At 32.6% G+C, this 17,489-nt stretch overlaps 1 protein-coding gene across 1 annotated transcript in view; it reads right to left on the minus strand.

The window, feature by feature from the left end:
- Positions 1-5,985, minus strand: part of LOC110038295 (tubby-like F-box protein 8) — a 19,282-nt gene extending 13,297 nt beyond the window's left edge. Inside the window, exons 1-4 of the mRNA XM_020743086.1 lie at positions 5,574-5,985; positions 890-965; positions 284-679; positions 47-134 (exon numbers count right to left, since the gene is read on the minus strand). Of these exons, the coding sequence (XP_020598745.1) occupies positions 47-134; positions 284-652 (457 nt within the window). The 5' untranslated portion in view covers positions 653-679; positions 890-965; positions 5,574-5,985. The remainder of the gene's footprint in view (positions 1-46; positions 135-283; positions 680-889; positions 966-5,573) is intronic.
- Between the last annotated feature and the right edge of the window lie 11,504 nt (positions 5,986-17,489).

Below are 17,489 nucleotides of genomic sequence, written 5' to 3' on the forward strand. Positions count from 1 at the left end.
TAGGGAAAAAAAAATACTGCTTGAAACACTTTCAAAGCGAGATTACCAGGGCTAAGACAGAGGTACAAATGATAGGTTGATTTTGATTTGTCCCTCTTAATGAAGCATTGGATCATTCCATCTCGATGGCCAGGCTGTAAAAATCAGAGGAAAGAATATACTAATTTAAGAGGCCAAATTCCATGAGATTATTGTTTCAATAGAGAGTAAAAATGTAAGCACCAAGCACAGAAAATTGGATTCTAAGAACTGAGCACGTCATCAAGAGTTTTAATAGCTTTACCTGCTTCAATGAAACAGGGAAGGTGAGCTTCCCTGAGAGCTCTGGACTCCTGACAATTTCTTTGCACAACTCCCTCCAAGGTCTGCAGACAGCAGCACATGCAACAACATGCTTACGTGAAGGCCATGTGCTTTCACTTGCCTCTAGCCTCTTAATCACATCACAAAGAAGTTCTGGAGGAAGGTTGGCCCAGCGACTCTGCAAAATTCCCGCAGGTGGTTCATGCAGCTCATGGACAGAGCTCTGAGATTTTCCTTTGTGATGGCCTGGAAGCCTCAATTCAAAGCCACGTCTTGACAAACTCCCAAAACCATCTCTTACACTCCCAAAACCATCTCTCACATCTCGAATGATGGAACGGCACGACATCTAGAATTTGGAGCTTATCCAATCCAACTAAAAGAACCAAAATTAGAACAAAATGAATCAATCAAAAAGTTTTTAAATAGCAGAAAAATGTGCAATCCTTCAAAAATTAGTAATTATGCAATTCCCTGGACAAAGCAGATGAGCAGCAATGCACCAAAGACTGTAGATTTCAGAAAGAGAATCAAATTCATCAACATAATATAAGTTAAAAAAGATTAAGAAGTAAGCCATGCTCACCTGAATTCTATGCTCAAATAGGATTTAAAACTTCATCTAAAGAGCATCTAAAATCAATATCATTGGTGTAGAATATCTGCAAATCACAAATTTGAACACCATAAGGCGGATAGATGGTAATAGATTGAAACTTAAGAATGGAATGAAACATTCGGAATAAGACTGCACATGAAAAGATGAGAGTTTAAAAAGAGCCTAGAGACCTATGTATTTCAAATCAACATTAAAGTAGCTATTGCATCCATCTTAGATAGTATTCAAAGTAGAAATACAGAAAAATAAGATGAAAAGGAAAAAAAATCCCGTGGTCCTCATGAAAGAAAATAATTTGTATTTAATCTAATGCACCAAAGATGTTGAAGCAGGAGGATATAAATATGCCCGCTTAAAGGGTTGAGTTACAAATGTTGTCCAATCTGCCAAGGGACGGTTCCAAAGTATTATAAAACTGGATGCAACAATTTTCCATTCAATAAAATAAAAATCATGGGGAAGAAATGAAGACTTTTTCTGGCTACCTTATGAAAATGGTGTTTCAAGCGGTGAATGGTATCATACAAATCCATAGAATTCCAGAACCAAAAATGAGACTAGTTCAGACTTTTGAGCTAAGGGGATGAAGTTTTTGACCCCCATTACTTCTCACTCTCCTTTTTTCAGACTAATCAATAAACATATAATAAAATACTCCGGAAATAGAAGAAATGATGAGAACTCCAATTTAAAATTGGGGATTTCTCAAAATTACCCTTCTCTATTTTTTAGAGGAAACAAAGTAGTCGAGGCACATTGATACATTTAATTTAATGTCAAAATTAATTTGTATTTCATGTTGCATTAAAATCTTAATTAGTATAAAAAACAAATTTGAAAAGAATTTGTTTCCTAATTATATAAGATATGAATACGTTACAAATTTAACTATAAATAAGGGACAATGAAAGAAATTTTTAAGGCTTACCATAGGTTGAGAGCTCAATTTCAAAATCTATCGTTTAATCTGCTGAATATATCTAATAGATTTTACAATGATCTATTTTTCCGTTTTTTCTTTGTTTATACAGAATCAATTTGAAAAAATGTCACCTGGTTCTTAAAAAGTTTGATTTAATTATTAAATATTACAATAATAAACAAATATTACTTGAAGATACTTATTCAACTTATTAATTTTACATTAAAATTAAGACTTAACTTGAATTAAGTTGCTTGAAACTGAAATATACAATCAAAATCCTAGACAACATCTAGCAACTACTTCTCTGAACTCGTATAAAATACAAATTTGATAGCAAAATACCTGAAAAAACAATCTTCAAATGCTAAATTTCAGTAATTTAAGGGCTTATATCTTTGAATCAGTTATTTTTGTGCCAAAATGATTATCTTGAAAGTCATTATACAAAAAATTCAACCATACATAGAAAGCAAAAAAAGGAAGACAATGTAAGGAGATGAAATTTCATTTGGCTCTTGCTATAGGGCCTTGTCTGAATAATCAACCATATACATGAAGAACAGTACATAATATATCAACTCCTGCCTAAACCCCATAACTCGTGTTATGCTCTTAAGTAGATATAAAACATGATAGAGCCACCATAACTGAGACATATAAAAATGCAAGAACCATCCCATAAATTTGCAGCTTCTGCCACTTCTAAGTGACTAACAAACGTCTATGGGAACCTAAAAGTTAGCTCACCCTTCAGGGTAACTAGTATTGTACTACAATCGACAAATTAGCAACCCTTTGTGTTGGGTAATAGTGCTAGTATAAATTTATAAAAAGCAAAACCAAAAAAATTGAATATCTACCAAGTTAACTCTTAAAACATTCCAGGCTTCCAACATAGACATGAGTGCCAGTTTAAGTTAACTCTTAACTTGTTTTTGCTATTAGGATAGGCTAATCTTTTAGCACTCCTTAGCATTGAACTTCATCTTGCTTTTTGATACAAATACTTTGTAAGAAGAATCAACGATGAAAAAAACATGGGTAGAGGACTAGTACTTTTGGGCCACTTCAAGTGGCTAGGATTCAACTCTAGTTATACATCTATAAAAGATTTGATTGTAAGTCTATGCTGAAGCTGATGGCACAAACTAACTTGATCTGTATGGAAATGCATAGGCCGTCTAATTGTTTGACCTGCTTCAGCGGGTTTACGCAGAAATCCTAGACCATCGATCAAATAAGGCTCAACTTCACCAAAATGCCCAATAAAGATGAACGATACTCACCAGGATTAACATTATTGTTTTTTGGGACCATATAGATCAAGTATTAAAAGCATTGGCCTAATTATGCTTTGCTAATAACAATAAAATTTCATACTGATCAATAAAAAAAGGTCATAAATTAAAATATTGATACAACGACTACTATATAAAAATTTATTTGTTCTATTTTCTGATTAATAGAAAATGTTTTTTGATTGGAATCACAAATTGAACAAAAAAGACAATATACAAATTTAATTTACCAAAAGGTTCAATTAAGGCAGAAAAACAAGAAATCATACTGGGTTACTCAAAATTGACAAGCGTTAACTGAAAAAGACAGCATGTCTAACAATAGATTTTCTTCAATTTTCTGGCAGACGAATAAAATTAACTTTCCCATGGAGATATAGTCCCTCATAATCTGGCATGTAATCATCATCATCATCATTAGCTTTACCCTTTACTTGGATTGTTATTACAAGTCGACTGTCTCCATCATGTTGACTTACCGAGAGTTGCACGATGGATATAGTTACTTGCAGAATCAATTTGAAAAAAATGTCACCTGGTTCTTAAAAAGTTTGATTTAATTATTAAATATTACAATAATAAACAAATATTACTTGAAGATACTTATTCAACTTATTAATTTTACATTAAAATTAAGACTTAACTTGAATTAAGTTGCTTGAAACTGAAATATACAATCAAAATCCTAGACAACATCTAGCAACTACTTCTCTGAACTCGTATAAAATACAAATTTGATAGCAAAATACCTGAAAAAACAATCTTCAAATGCTAAATTTCAGTAATTTAAGGGCTTATATCTTTGAATCAGTTATTTTTGTGCCAAAATGATTATCTTGAAAGTCATTATACAAAAAATTCAACCATACATAGAAAGCAAAAAAAGGAAGACAATGTAAGGAGATGAAATTTCATTTGGCTCTTGCTATAGGGCCTTGTCTGAATAATCAACCATATACATGAAGAACAATACATAATATATCAACTCCTGCCTAAACCCCATAACTCGTGTTATGCTCTTAAGTAGATATAAAACATGATAGAGCCACCATAACTGAGACATATAAAAATGCAAGAACCATCCCATAAATTTGCAGCTTCTGCCACTTCTAAGTGACTAACAAACGTCTATGGGAACCTAAAAGTTAGCTCACCCTTCAGGGTAACTAGTATTGTACTACAATCGACAAATTAGCAACCCTTTGTGTTGGGTAATAGTGCTAGTATAAATTTATAAAAAGCAAAACCAAAAAAATTGAATATCTACCAAGTTAACTCTTAAAACATTCCAGGCTTCCAACATAGACATGAGTGCCAGTTTAAGTTAACTCTTAACTTGTTTTTGCTATTAGGATAGGCTAATCTTTTAGCACTCCTTAGCATTGAACTTCATCTTGCTTTTTGATACAAATACTTTGTAAGAAGAATCAACGATGAAAAAAACATGGGTAGAGGACTAGTACTTTTGGGCCACTTCAAGTGGCTAGGATTCAACTCTAGTTATACATCTATAAAAGATTTGATTGTAAGTCTATGCTGAAGCTGATGGCACAAACTAACTTGATCTGTATGGAAATGCATAGGCCGTCTAATTGTTTGACCTGCTTCAGCGGGTTTACGCAGAAATCCTAGACCATCGATCAAATAAGGCTCAACTTCACCAAAATGCCCAATAAAGATGAACGATACTCACCAGGATTAACATTATTGTTTTTTGGGACCATATAGATCAAGTATTAAAAGCATTGGCCTAATTATGCTTTGCTAATAACAATAAAATTTCATACTGATCAATAAAAAAAGGTCATAAATTAAAATATTGATACAACGACTACTATATAAAAATTTATTTGTTCTATTTTCTGATTAATAGAAAATGTTTTTTGATTGGAATCACAAATTGAACAAAAAAGACAATATACAAATTTAATTTACCAAAAGGTTCAATTAAGGCAGAAAAACAAGAAATCATACTGGGTTACTCAAAATTGACAAGCGTTAACTGAAAAAGACAGCATGTCTAACAATAGATTTTCTTCAATTTTCTGGCAGACGAATAAAATTAACTTTCCCATGGAGATATAGTCCCTCATAATCTGGCATGTAATCATCATCATCATCATTAGCTTTACCCTTTACTTGGATTGTTATTACAAGTCGACTGTCTCCATCATGTTGACTTACCGAGAGTTGCACGATGGATATAGTTACTTGCAACTTACAATACTCGATATTCTGACATCCCACATACCTAAGGAAATCGAATGACGTCCACTAACAAGCGACTGATCCAAGAGATATTCCCATAAAAATATTTCAGAATCAGGACAAGTTGCAGAAAGGGTGTATGAAACAGAAAAAAGCGCCACATCAATGGAGTGAAAGATCAAGAATAGCATAAGAAATTAAGAAGGTTCAAAGCAATTACCAGATAAGAGCTCCATGACTCCAAAGTCAACACGTTACAGCAAAGTAGAAGATTTCCAGAACCCCAACCCCGCACCAAAACTACCTAAAACATATGCATAGGTACCGAGAAAATAGCACCGACCTCTACAATTGTCCCCACATACTCCAGATCTCGATCAGAAACTCTTTGTTCAAATCTCAAATCCGGAGCAGATAAAATGCTCACTGTCGTGGATGGGCCAGAAAGACCGAACGGCGGTATAAGAACTCAACTAGAGGGAGGGGTACAAGAAAGGAGCAGATCGATGCCAGCTTACCCTTCCAAAGCACACAGATCGCATGCTTTACTTCTCGCCGGCCTAAGGCGGATCTCAAAGTTTCGTTAAATTGGACTAAGGATGAAAAGGTAGTTTAAAACAAAAAACGTAAAAAAAAGGGTAGGACGGCGTGGAGGAAGGTATTGCTCCAATTTGCATAGTTGACTTTCCGTTCCGTTACTTGACGGACGTGCCTGCTGTCTTTGGTCAAGCGTCCCTGCCTGGTCACTGGCCGTCCAAGAGAGAAGTGTGCCGTACGGGGACCGTATTTTATATATATATATATATAAAAAGAAAATTTATATTTGGAAGAGATTCAAATATCGATTTCTCATGTGCATCAAAGCTCAATGATGAGAACCCGCGTCATGTGACTAACTATTCGAGAATCTCGCGTCATGGGGGATCGAACCCGTGACCTGAGGGGACTTACTGTGAATCCCGTCAAGCAACAGGCCACGGCTCCCGCCAACCAACAGATCACGACTTGCGGCATATATAGATATATGAAAGAGGAAGGCTAGGGTGGCGACGAAACCTGAACCTGCTACGACGCTCCCCTTCCCTTCTAGTACAACGAGGCGCCAAGAGCAGCAGACGATGAGATTGAGTGAGAGGCTAGGGCTAGACGGACGACGAAAGAAGCGACACGATCCCCCTCCATTCCACTTCGAGGACGATGAGTCGATGAACAGTTGCAGTTACCCGAACCGCCATGAAGTCACTGGAGAAAAGCAGAGCGACAATGGATATTGTGGATATATATGGATATATATATATATATATATTAACCATTCAAAAAACTAAGTTTAATATTTTAAAAAATTTTATTTGCCAATCATCTAAAATATTTAATATAAAATACTAATCATACAAATATTAAATATAATATTTTAATGCACGTTATTCTTGCAAGTGGATAAATAAAAAAAATTATAATGAAAAAATGGTTAAAATATTATATTTAAAATTTTAATGGTTAAAATATAATATTTAATATTTTGAATAATTAGTATGTAAGAATTTCAATATTTTAATCATCTAAATTTTAAATATAATATTTTAATCATAGTTAAAGTTTTTGTTGATTAAAATATTATATTAAAAATTTCGGTGATTAAAATATTATATTTAACATTTGGGTGGTTAGAATATTATATTCAATATTTAGTATGTTTTTTATATAAAAGCTCACACACATGCACATATAAATTTATATATATATATATATAGATATATGAAAAACATGTCAGTATGTATCTTAAGTAAATCTAACAGTAACAGATGAAGTGATATGGCAAGATAGGACCCACTAAGAAAGCAACACAAACGAAGTCTCAATTTCTTAACAGCTATCAAAGTTCGGGCGACTCAAGCAACCGAAGAACTCCGGAGACCTAAGCAGGCTGGCAACGGGGATTAGATGGCTCAAGTAGTCAAGGATTGTTGACCTTATTTTTTATGAGGTTCAATCTTTCTTCTTTAGAATCCTAGGATCTAATCATAAGGCTTTCCTATTGATTATCTAAGATGACTAGTGATGGAATCCTCCCATATAGAAATTCTAGACACTTCTTAACTCTTCTTTTGAAGTCCCACCTGGGTGGTCCCAAGCCCTTAGCCTTTGAGTAAGATGGTCAGGACCAACATGGGTGGTCCAAAGTCTTTGATCTTTGGTTAAAATGGATAGGAACAACATGTGGAGGATCCAAAATGGATTCTCCTATGGATTTTATGGCTTTAGGGAAGCTTCATAGCTTGCATGTTTACCCTACCCCAAGATTCTCCAAACTTACCAAAATACTCTTGGTACCCTAAAAATACTAAAACTCTTCAAATGATCATTTTTTCACCAAAATTCAATCTAAACCATCTCAACTTATTCAAATTGCCTAAATTCACCTCAAGTTCCCCCAAATTGACCAAAACACCCAAAATTCCCAAAATGCCCTTATGGTCTCAAAATTCCCATCTTTTTAACAAAACCATTTTAAACCTCTTCAAATTATTCAATTGACATAAAATACTCGACACTTTTCAAAATTAACCAAAATGACCTAAATTTCCAAAAATTACCATAGTAACCTAATCTTCACCAAATTTCTCAATTTACCCCCAACTCCCACCTAAGTCATTTCAAGTTCAATTTCATCACATTCAAGCCCAAAATAAATCTCCTTTCATGAAAATTCTTCATCTAGCCCACTAGGATTAAATTTAAAAGCCTACTTTAAAAGCCTTCCCCCTATAATTTTTTAAGCCCATGAACCCAAGCACAAACTTTTAATTTCATTTAAAAATCCAAAAAAACCCACAAGACAAGCTTCATCTTCATCATCCATTTAATCAAATTGAACTTTATGCCATGTCATCCATATTCCCAAAACAAGCCTCATGAAAAACCCTCTCAAAAATACCAAAATTTCCTAAAATCCTTTTTTATGCACATGGCTAAGCCAAAGGCAAGCCATGAAGCCACCTCCAAACCACATGCAAACGATGTGAGTCATTGTCATGTAACCTTGCTTAAAGTGACAAAAGGAGTAGTCTCTTTTAAGCTCCCTTAAAAAGTGATTAACCCTTCATATGCTTCACCTAAACCCAAATTTAATTTAAATAATCATGATTTGGACTTCACCCCACTGATCAAGCTGACCTACTCATCAACCTTAATAACTTTGGGAGTGACCCAAGCCACTTTGGTGAGCTTAGACCCAACCTAGACCCAAGTTGACCCACACACCTTTCCTTTTTCAATCAAACACCTCTACCCATGCACAAACACAATTGTATTCACATTTGCCCACCATTAACTTTCCTCATTCAGATGGTGACCTCTTCCTGGCTGGCTGGTGATACACCAAAATAATGTATTATTTTTAAGGATACATTTTATGCTTATTTTTGGTGATATTGCCCTTAAAAGAAGAGTATTTTTATGTTTTTGTTGCAAGTATATCAATTTTAGGCATTTTGAGCAAAAGTAGCAAACATGAGAAAATTTGGAGCTACATGAGAAAATTTGGAGCTAATTTGGAGCTAAAATAAAGAACTTTGTGATTATCGCGCCCGAGGCACCAAAATCGGCGCCAACTTCTAGATAGTTGGTGCCTGAAGAGCAACAATTGTCGCTAGAGGTGCCATTATACAAAGAAGCGGTGCCTGTAGTGCCAAAATCGGTGCTTGAATTGCCAGAACCTGGAACAACGTGAATTTAAGTAACTTGGCGCCTGCAGTGCCAGACACGATATTTGATGGATTAATGCGGTTTGGGATGAATTTCAGTGGATTTTGAAGGCTTCAAATGTTTTAAACACCTCATAGAGTGATTCAATGCATCTAGACACTTTGGAAGGTTCTTTAACAAAGGGATATGTCTCTTAAATGAATGAACATGCCTTTTGGGATTCAAAAGGTGTGACTTTTGAAGAGAATTTGGGAGGGAATTTTGAACTCTTTTTGAGAGGAGGTTGCCACTAATTAAAACGAGAAGGATTCTAGGGCTAAGAAGAGGCAAGAGGAGAGAGGCGAGAGAGAGAGAGTTTGGTGGTGACGTGAGAGAGAGTGAGGGACTCAGAGATTTTCTTCTAGGGTTGTAAGAAAAGAGGGGAAGTGAGAGATTTCTTCTTCATTATATTTCTAAGAGAAAATTGAGAGTGCTTGTAAAGAGGGAAAGTGCTTAAAGAGAACTTCTATGGATTTGCTTGGAAAGGAGGGTGAGATAAGTTGTGTCTTTTATTGTTTTGTTTTATAAACTTCTTTTTATATGGGAATTTCAAGTTCAATTTCATCACATTCAAGCCCAAAATAAATCTCCTTTCATGACAATTCTTCATCTAGCCCACTTTAAAAGCCTTCCCCATATAATTTTAAAAGCCCATGAACCCAAGCCCAAACTTTTAATTTCATTTAAAAATCCAAAAACAAAAACTCACAAGACTAACTTCATCTTCATAATCATTTTAATCAAATTGAACTTTATGCCATGTCATCCATATTCCCAAAACAAGCCTCATGAAAAACCCTCTCAAAAATACCAAAATTTCCTAAAATCCTTTTTTATGCACATGGCTAAGCCAAAGGCAAGCCATGAAGCCACCTCCAAACCACATGCAAACGATGTGAGTCATTGTCATAGGCTTAAAGTGGCAAAAGGAGTACTGTCTTTTAAGCTCTCATAAAAAGTGATTAACCCTTTCCTAAACCATGTGAGTGCTGGTATCCTCCCAACCTAACCACGGAATTAGAAACCAAACTCTGTATTAGTCAATGATCTTTATACACTTGAAAGGGTTAAAGACTATGATTGCTTCTATTTGACATAATACAATTATATATATATATATATATATATAAATGATTTTAATTTCTTCACAATCCATGTATTCATTGTATAGGGGAAGGATTCTTTCTTAAATTTGAACTCTTTATCACAAATTCTTTGTTTAGTTTTTATAAGTTTACTTTTGAAGTTTAGCAAATAGTTTAGTTAACTTTATTCTATTAACTGCATTTTATTTAACATACACTCCTTTACTTTAAATTTGAATTTTGTACTTAAGTTTTGTAGTTTGAATTTTATGTTTTACATTATAGTCATAAGAATTTCCAACTCCCTCTGAGATTGATACTTAAGACTCCATTAAAGTCATTTATTACTTTGCAATATGTATACATGTGTTATTATGACGGGTTTGTCAGTTTAAAGATTTTAAAAGATAAAATTATTTTTACTAAAATTGTTTTTTATTGGGATTGAATTGCAAATTTATTATTAGTGTTATCGTGTGTGTTTCTTAATATTAAAAAAAATATTTACAAAACCAACACACAACAAACCTCACATCAGCTCGCCACCTTGGCTGTCGGAAACCCCATGGTCGAGAGGGACCTTATGGCTTAAATTCATAATTGAACCCATCCATTGTGTCGCATTTCAATTAGCCAATAGCTCTTGTCAGCCCTCCACCTCTGCAGCCTTTTGGACACCTCAACTTGCCTAATTGGAGCCCCCTTTATCCTCTATAAATACATCCCACCTCATGGCCAAAAGCAAAAATTTGCAAAAACCTTGGGGAAACTCTGTAAAAAACATTCTAAACCCTAATTCCAATGTTTCTAAGCTCATTCCAATCATTTTAGCCCTTCATCCCCACTAACTAGGCCTAATTTTGAGCTCAAAATCTAGGGTATTTTACGGCTATATCACAAACTCTATCAAAATCCCAAATTGATTCACCCTTAAGCTTCAACAGAGCTTAAGGAGACCCCCCCGACAAAAATCAGCCCATCCAGAGCAATCTAATATAAACTAGACCAAGCTCGAGCTACCCTTTGATCAAAACCATACCTAGGCTTCATCGCAGAGCAAGGTGACACTTCGAGGAGGTTAGTGGGACCAAGATGAAGATTAAGAACAAATAGAATTGATGTCTCAGCTCTTGGGCAAAGGTATAGATCAAAATCCTTAATTTTAGCTGAGACATCAATTAAACTTATAGAAACTTTCAATGATAATTAATTTAACTAATTAAACTGAATCTTTGTGAAGAAAGTTTACATTCCATGCTTAACTAGCAGTATATATGTGTTAGTCTCACTTAGATGAAGATGTAGGAAAAAATAACACTTAATTTAATCAAGTATCATATGAGATCTTAGGGTTAGAAGCTGGACGGTTCTCAGGTTAGAACTCATTTGGGACGATGAATGGATGTCATTCGTTTCCGCATGTATCGGAAGTACGGAGCATATCGCGTCTGATGGAAGGACGGAACGGGAACCACTGAATGTGTGGCAGTTGAGGTGTAAAGCGCAGTGAATCGGCGGGTGATGCATAGTCTTTCGACGCGACGCCAACATGGATAAGTAGGAAATTTGAGTATTTTCTATTTAAATTAATTCAGAACTTTAAAAAACCATATCTTGGTTTAGATAAATCATAAAAATGAAAAAAAAATATCTCTGTGCTCAGTGAAAAGAGAATAATTTATTAAACTAAAAATTAAAAAAATTAATTAAGAATTTTATTTTAAATTAATTAAATACTCTATAGAATAATTAATTCATAAATAATTAAAATAAGTATCCAAATTAAATGAAATTTTGAGGGATTTTTCGTAATGACATGGGAATTTTCTCTGATTTTTCCAAGGTCAGAGAACATCTCTATGACCAAAAGCCCTAATTTTCTAGGATTATTAGTAATATTTTCATTAAAAATTGTAAAAAATTAAATAAAAGCCAGAAAATAATAAAATCATGTTAGGAGGATTCAATTTGGTCAGAGACTTTAGGAAAAATAAGAATAAAATTTAAAAAAATTAAAATATATTTTCTTATTTAAAATTTAATAAAAACACCAAAAAATTAGAAAAATACAAAATAATTCATGAAATTACCAAAAAATCATAAAATGAAGAAAATGGTCATGTAAGGTCCTGTAAAAATATGAAAGTTATAAAAATTATTTTTAATATAAAAATTTATTTTCTAAGTAAATAAGATTTTTGGTTTCAAATAATTTTAAAAATGGGGTTTGAGTATTTCTTGAGAACAGGGAACCTAAGAAAAATGAAATAGAAGTTTGAATGAAAAGTTAATTTTTATGCATTTTTTAAATTTTAAAATTAATTAAAAATAAAAAAAAATCATAAAAATATAAAAACATTTCAAATTGTCATGAATATCATCTCAACCATAGAGAACAACTCAAAAATGTGTTCCAAAGTTTTTTTTAAAAAGTATAAAATTATACATTAGTATTTAAAATGTATTTTGTAACTTTTATGAATAAAATAATTATAAAAAATCAAATCAAAATGACAAAATTACAAAATATACTTCTCTGAGTTCTTTGAAGTCAGAGAGATGCATAAAAAAAAATGATTTTTGAAATAAAAGTATATTTTCTATTTATTTACCCATTAAAACCAACTAAAAATTATAAAAATTAAAATATAATTTAAAAATTCACAAAAAATCATTTCAAGTGGTCCTATGGCCTAAATAAACCTCCATTAATTTTCCTTCGGAAAGTTTAGTTTAATTAGTTAAATTAATTATCATTGAAAGTTTCAATTTTTTAACTAAAATAATTTTTAAAAATTAAAAAAAATTAAAAGAATATAAATTCTCATCTAATCTTTCAATTAATTTATGATTGGGCTAACAACAAAGGTTTAAGGTCATTTAAGTTAAATTGAATGAATTATGAAGAAGAAAGCCATAGGGGAAAAATAGTAATTTTATGATTTCGTACCTTAATTAATATTTTGGTCAAATCAAAGGGTAAAAGGGTAATATTTATGATTATTAACCCTCTCAGATGACTAAAACACAAAGGGTTAAAGGCTAGAAACCAATCCATACTATCTTCTACAAAAGGGTAAAATTGTAATTATTCAATATATTGATGTTTGGAAGATAATTAAATTTGGATGATTCAAATGTTAGGGGCTGATGCGGGTGGATTTAGTGTGTTAATTTTACAAATATTTTTCAATATTACCAAGTACACATGACAAATACAATAACAAATATGCAAATTAATCCCAACAAAATAACTTCAGTTAAAATAGTTTTATCTTTTAAAAATCTTTAAACTCCCAAATCCCCTTTAAAAATAATGCAAGTATACGTATCGCTCAAGTAATAAAGGACTCTAATGGAGCCCTAGATATCAATACCACAAGAAATTTGGAAATGCCTATGAATAAGTTCTTAAGATTATAATGTAAAGTACAATTTAAAAAATACAAAAAGTAAAGTGCGAAGTTTGAATATTAAATAAAAAGTGAATGCTAATTAAAATGCAGTTGAAAGACAAAGTTAACTAAATTAAATGCTAAACTTTCAAAACTAAATTTACAAAAATTAAAACTAAGATGTTGTGACGGAAAATTCAATTTTAAGAAAGCATCCTTCCCCTTTACAATGAGTATATAGATTGTGTATATAAAGAACATTGACTAATCGAGAGTTTTGTATTTAATTTTGTGGTTTGGCTGGGAGGATACCTGCTGGCACTCCAGGGCTCCCACTACTCCCTCCCTTGAGGGGCTAACAATCTCGCAATAGTTTCCAATCAACTGGACGAAATTGGGGATTTCAATCTGCACCTTAAAATCTTCAATTTTTCATCCAACAAAGTATATTTCCCTATTTATTTGTACCCAACTCCATGGATGAAATACTCTAATATGAAATCAAATGTGATTCTCTCATTGTTGTAGAAATCATAGCCCTTTCGAAACATATGTTTCTCAACACATTTTAAAATTTCAACTGGCTAGATTGAAAAGTAAATTAAGATCAGATTTCAAATCATCACAAATTATTGACATTTAAAATCATATAAAACAAAATTAATTCTTCATAAAACCATATCCCAAAGTAGGGAGAAGGATAAAGAAGATTACTCAGAATTCATGAGAAGGATATGACAAAACACGGATTTCATATATAAAAACAAGTTTACAAAATAAAAAAATAAAAGACATAAGTTATCTCACAATCCTTCCCAAGCAAACTTCTAGAAGTTCTCTCCAAGCCTCTCTCTTTACAAGCACTCTCAATTCTCTCTTAAAAGTGTAATGAAGAAGAAATCTCTCACCTTCCCTCTCCTCTTACAATCCTTGAAGAAGATCTCTAAGCCCTTGACTTTCTCTCTCTCTCTCTCTCTAACTCTCCTTCTTGTCGTCACACCACACACACTCCTCTCTTTTATCAAAGGCTACCTCCCTCAAAAAAGAATTCAAAATTCCCTTTAAAATTCTGTTAAAAATCAACTCTTTTGAATTCAGAAGATATGTCCATTGATCCATGAGACATATCCCTTCATAAAAGAACCTTCTAAAGTGTATAAATGCATTCAATTATGACAAGGGGTGTTTAGAATAACTGTCCCTTTGAAAATTTAGGCAAAATTCGTCTCAGGCAAAATTCATCTCAAACCACCTTAATCCTCAAAAAGTCATCGCTGGCGCATCATGCGCCAACTCTCTGTCAAATGACGCATATAATGCCAATTTGACACATCAAGTGCAAATTTGCTTAAGAACGCACTGTTCTGGGTTTTGGCAAATCTGGCGCCAATCTGGAGCATCATGTGCCAATTTGGTGCATCATGCATCAAAATTCAAAAATTGGTTGTTTTGGCTCCAAATTTCATCATTTTTGCTACTTTTGCTATAAATTCCTAAAATTGAATACCTGCAACAAAAACATGAAAATAGCCTTCTTTAAAGTGCAATATCACCAAAAATAAGCATAAAATATATATATTTAAAATAACATATTATTTTAGTGTATCAAAATCCCCCAAACTTAATGTTTTTTGTCCTCAAGTGACACTTTTACTACATAAAAACATATGACTTAAGATAGAAACTAACTTACAACTTCTATACTTTAGTTCAATAAATAAAATAGTAAAATTTAAGAAAAATCTTAAATAAATTAGATTCAAATTCTAAGTTTAAGAATACTTAGTAGTCAATTTTAAGATTTCTGAATCTCTATTCATTTCAAGAAGAATTGCAATTTATTATATCAAGGATATTTGGAATATTCAAATGAAAAAGAACTTCATGAAAACTTTACTAATAATGCTACTAATAATCCAATATAAGTTTAGAAAATGTAATAAAGCTTTTTCCTTAAGTTGATTCAAGTGAAGCCAATTTTTTATTAGGCATCTCCTCAAGCTTCTCCTCACTTATTTCATTTTTTTCTTTTCTTTTTCTTCTTTTTTTCTTTTTATTCTTTTATTTTTTTTGGATCTTTTCAATCCTTTCTTTTCTTTTTCTTTTTCAAGTGAGGATTAGTATATCTGGATAACCTTTAATAGCTTTGAACTTCACTATTCTCTTCTTAAAGTCAAAACTCCTGACCTTTCTTCACTTTATAAAAGTTTATGATTTTCATAAAGTCTCATTCTTTTCTTCTTACATGAAACTCTAAAATTCTTAACACTTCAAAAATATAATTTCCTTTACTTTAAATAGAAAACTTAGTTTTATCTTGGCATACAAAATATCTTTAACTTTAGAATTGACCTTCATTATTAAAAATTTTTACCTAAATTTACCATAATATTCATAAACATAAGTATATTCATTTTAAGTTTAATCTTAATATCCCAGGTCATGTTAAATTAATTTTAAAAATATTGTTACTTAAGAAAAAATGAAATTTAGTTTACTTCTTCTTAAAAGAATTTTTTCTTTCCCCCAAACTTAAGTTCTTAAGTATTTTAAAAATGTTTTAGCACAAAATTTAGTTTGTGAAAGAAAATAGTAAATGCATGAAAATAAAAAATAACATGTAGAGGATTTTTTATTATGAAACTGTGCTCAGTCATACTGCAGGTACTAACTTTAAAAATACATACAGGCTTTAAAGTATTAAATGAGACATAATATATTCTAAAAAATTTGCTGAGAATTAAAAACATAAACAAAAACTAAAAATACTAAAAATGCAGAAAGAAAATAAAAATCTACTGTTATTATTTCAATTTTAAATCCACAACACAAAATAAAAGCTTTTACTATTATAGTTTCACATGCCAACCAAATAACATCCAAACATCATACTAACAAACAAACAACCAACGAAATAAATAAACTAAAACTAGTTGTAGAGCTCTTAGCTATACTCCATGCATGATGAACTATAAGAGCACCAACATCTATTGCTTTCATGTTCTGAATGCAATAGCTCAATACAGCTCTATCATTCGTTACATCAACCAGATGCTTTGTTGATAATAATTTATCATAAATGAAGTGGTGTCATACCTTTAATTGAATAGTCAACATGGAAGCGGAGAAGTTAACTATCTTATTATTTTAATCATTTATTCTCCTCTTCCATCAGTCAGAAAGGCAATCACTTCATCCAATGATGAATCAGTCATCACGAATGCAACATATTCGTCAAAAAATACATTCCTCAGCCCATAAAATACATTGATCCTTTCTGCAGTAAATTCAACTTGCTTACCTCTCACAAGGATGTGATCGTCATTGTTGAATCTCAAGTTGGCATAAAAATCTTGAATCATACGCCATGTTGACCTCACTTTTGGTTGAGGTCTAGTTTCCTCTTTAGTAGTCTAGGGTTTAGTCATAGGACTTTCATGTTATGTTGACTATTCCTAGAGAAAAGGAACCCTCACCAACCCTCACCATTAGAAATACTAAAAAGGAACCCTCACCATTAGAAATTCTAAACTTTTCTCTGCTCAACTTGAAGTTCCACATATTGGTCATAACCTCTAGCACTTATATGGTGGGGACAATATGGGGGAGCTCAAGGAGAGTTCCCATAAGTTTGCTTGGCCTTAGGGTGGACTCTGGGTGCTGGTCTTGAGCTAGTGCATGCACTGTCACTCACTTGAACATTACACCCCACTCACAACTCTAAACCCAAACTTATTAACTTTGATCCCTTGATCTTTTGGGAGACTTATGTAGATTGTCCCCAAGACTCACTGGCCTAAGCTAGGGTTTAGATAAGACCAGTACATAGAGAACCCAAATGGAGATTCCAATTGTCCATGGCTCGAATAGGGTGTTTGGTACCTCAATTTCACCAAAATACCTAATTTAGCC

This window comes from Phalaenopsis equestris, unplaced genomic scaffold, assembly GCF_001263595.1.
Source record: "Phalaenopsis equestris unplaced genomic scaffold, ASM126359v1 Scaffold232401, whole genome shotgun sequence".
Taxonomy (NCBI): domain Eukaryota; kingdom Viridiplantae; phylum Streptophyta; class Magnoliopsida; order Asparagales; family Orchidaceae; genus Phalaenopsis; species Phalaenopsis equestris.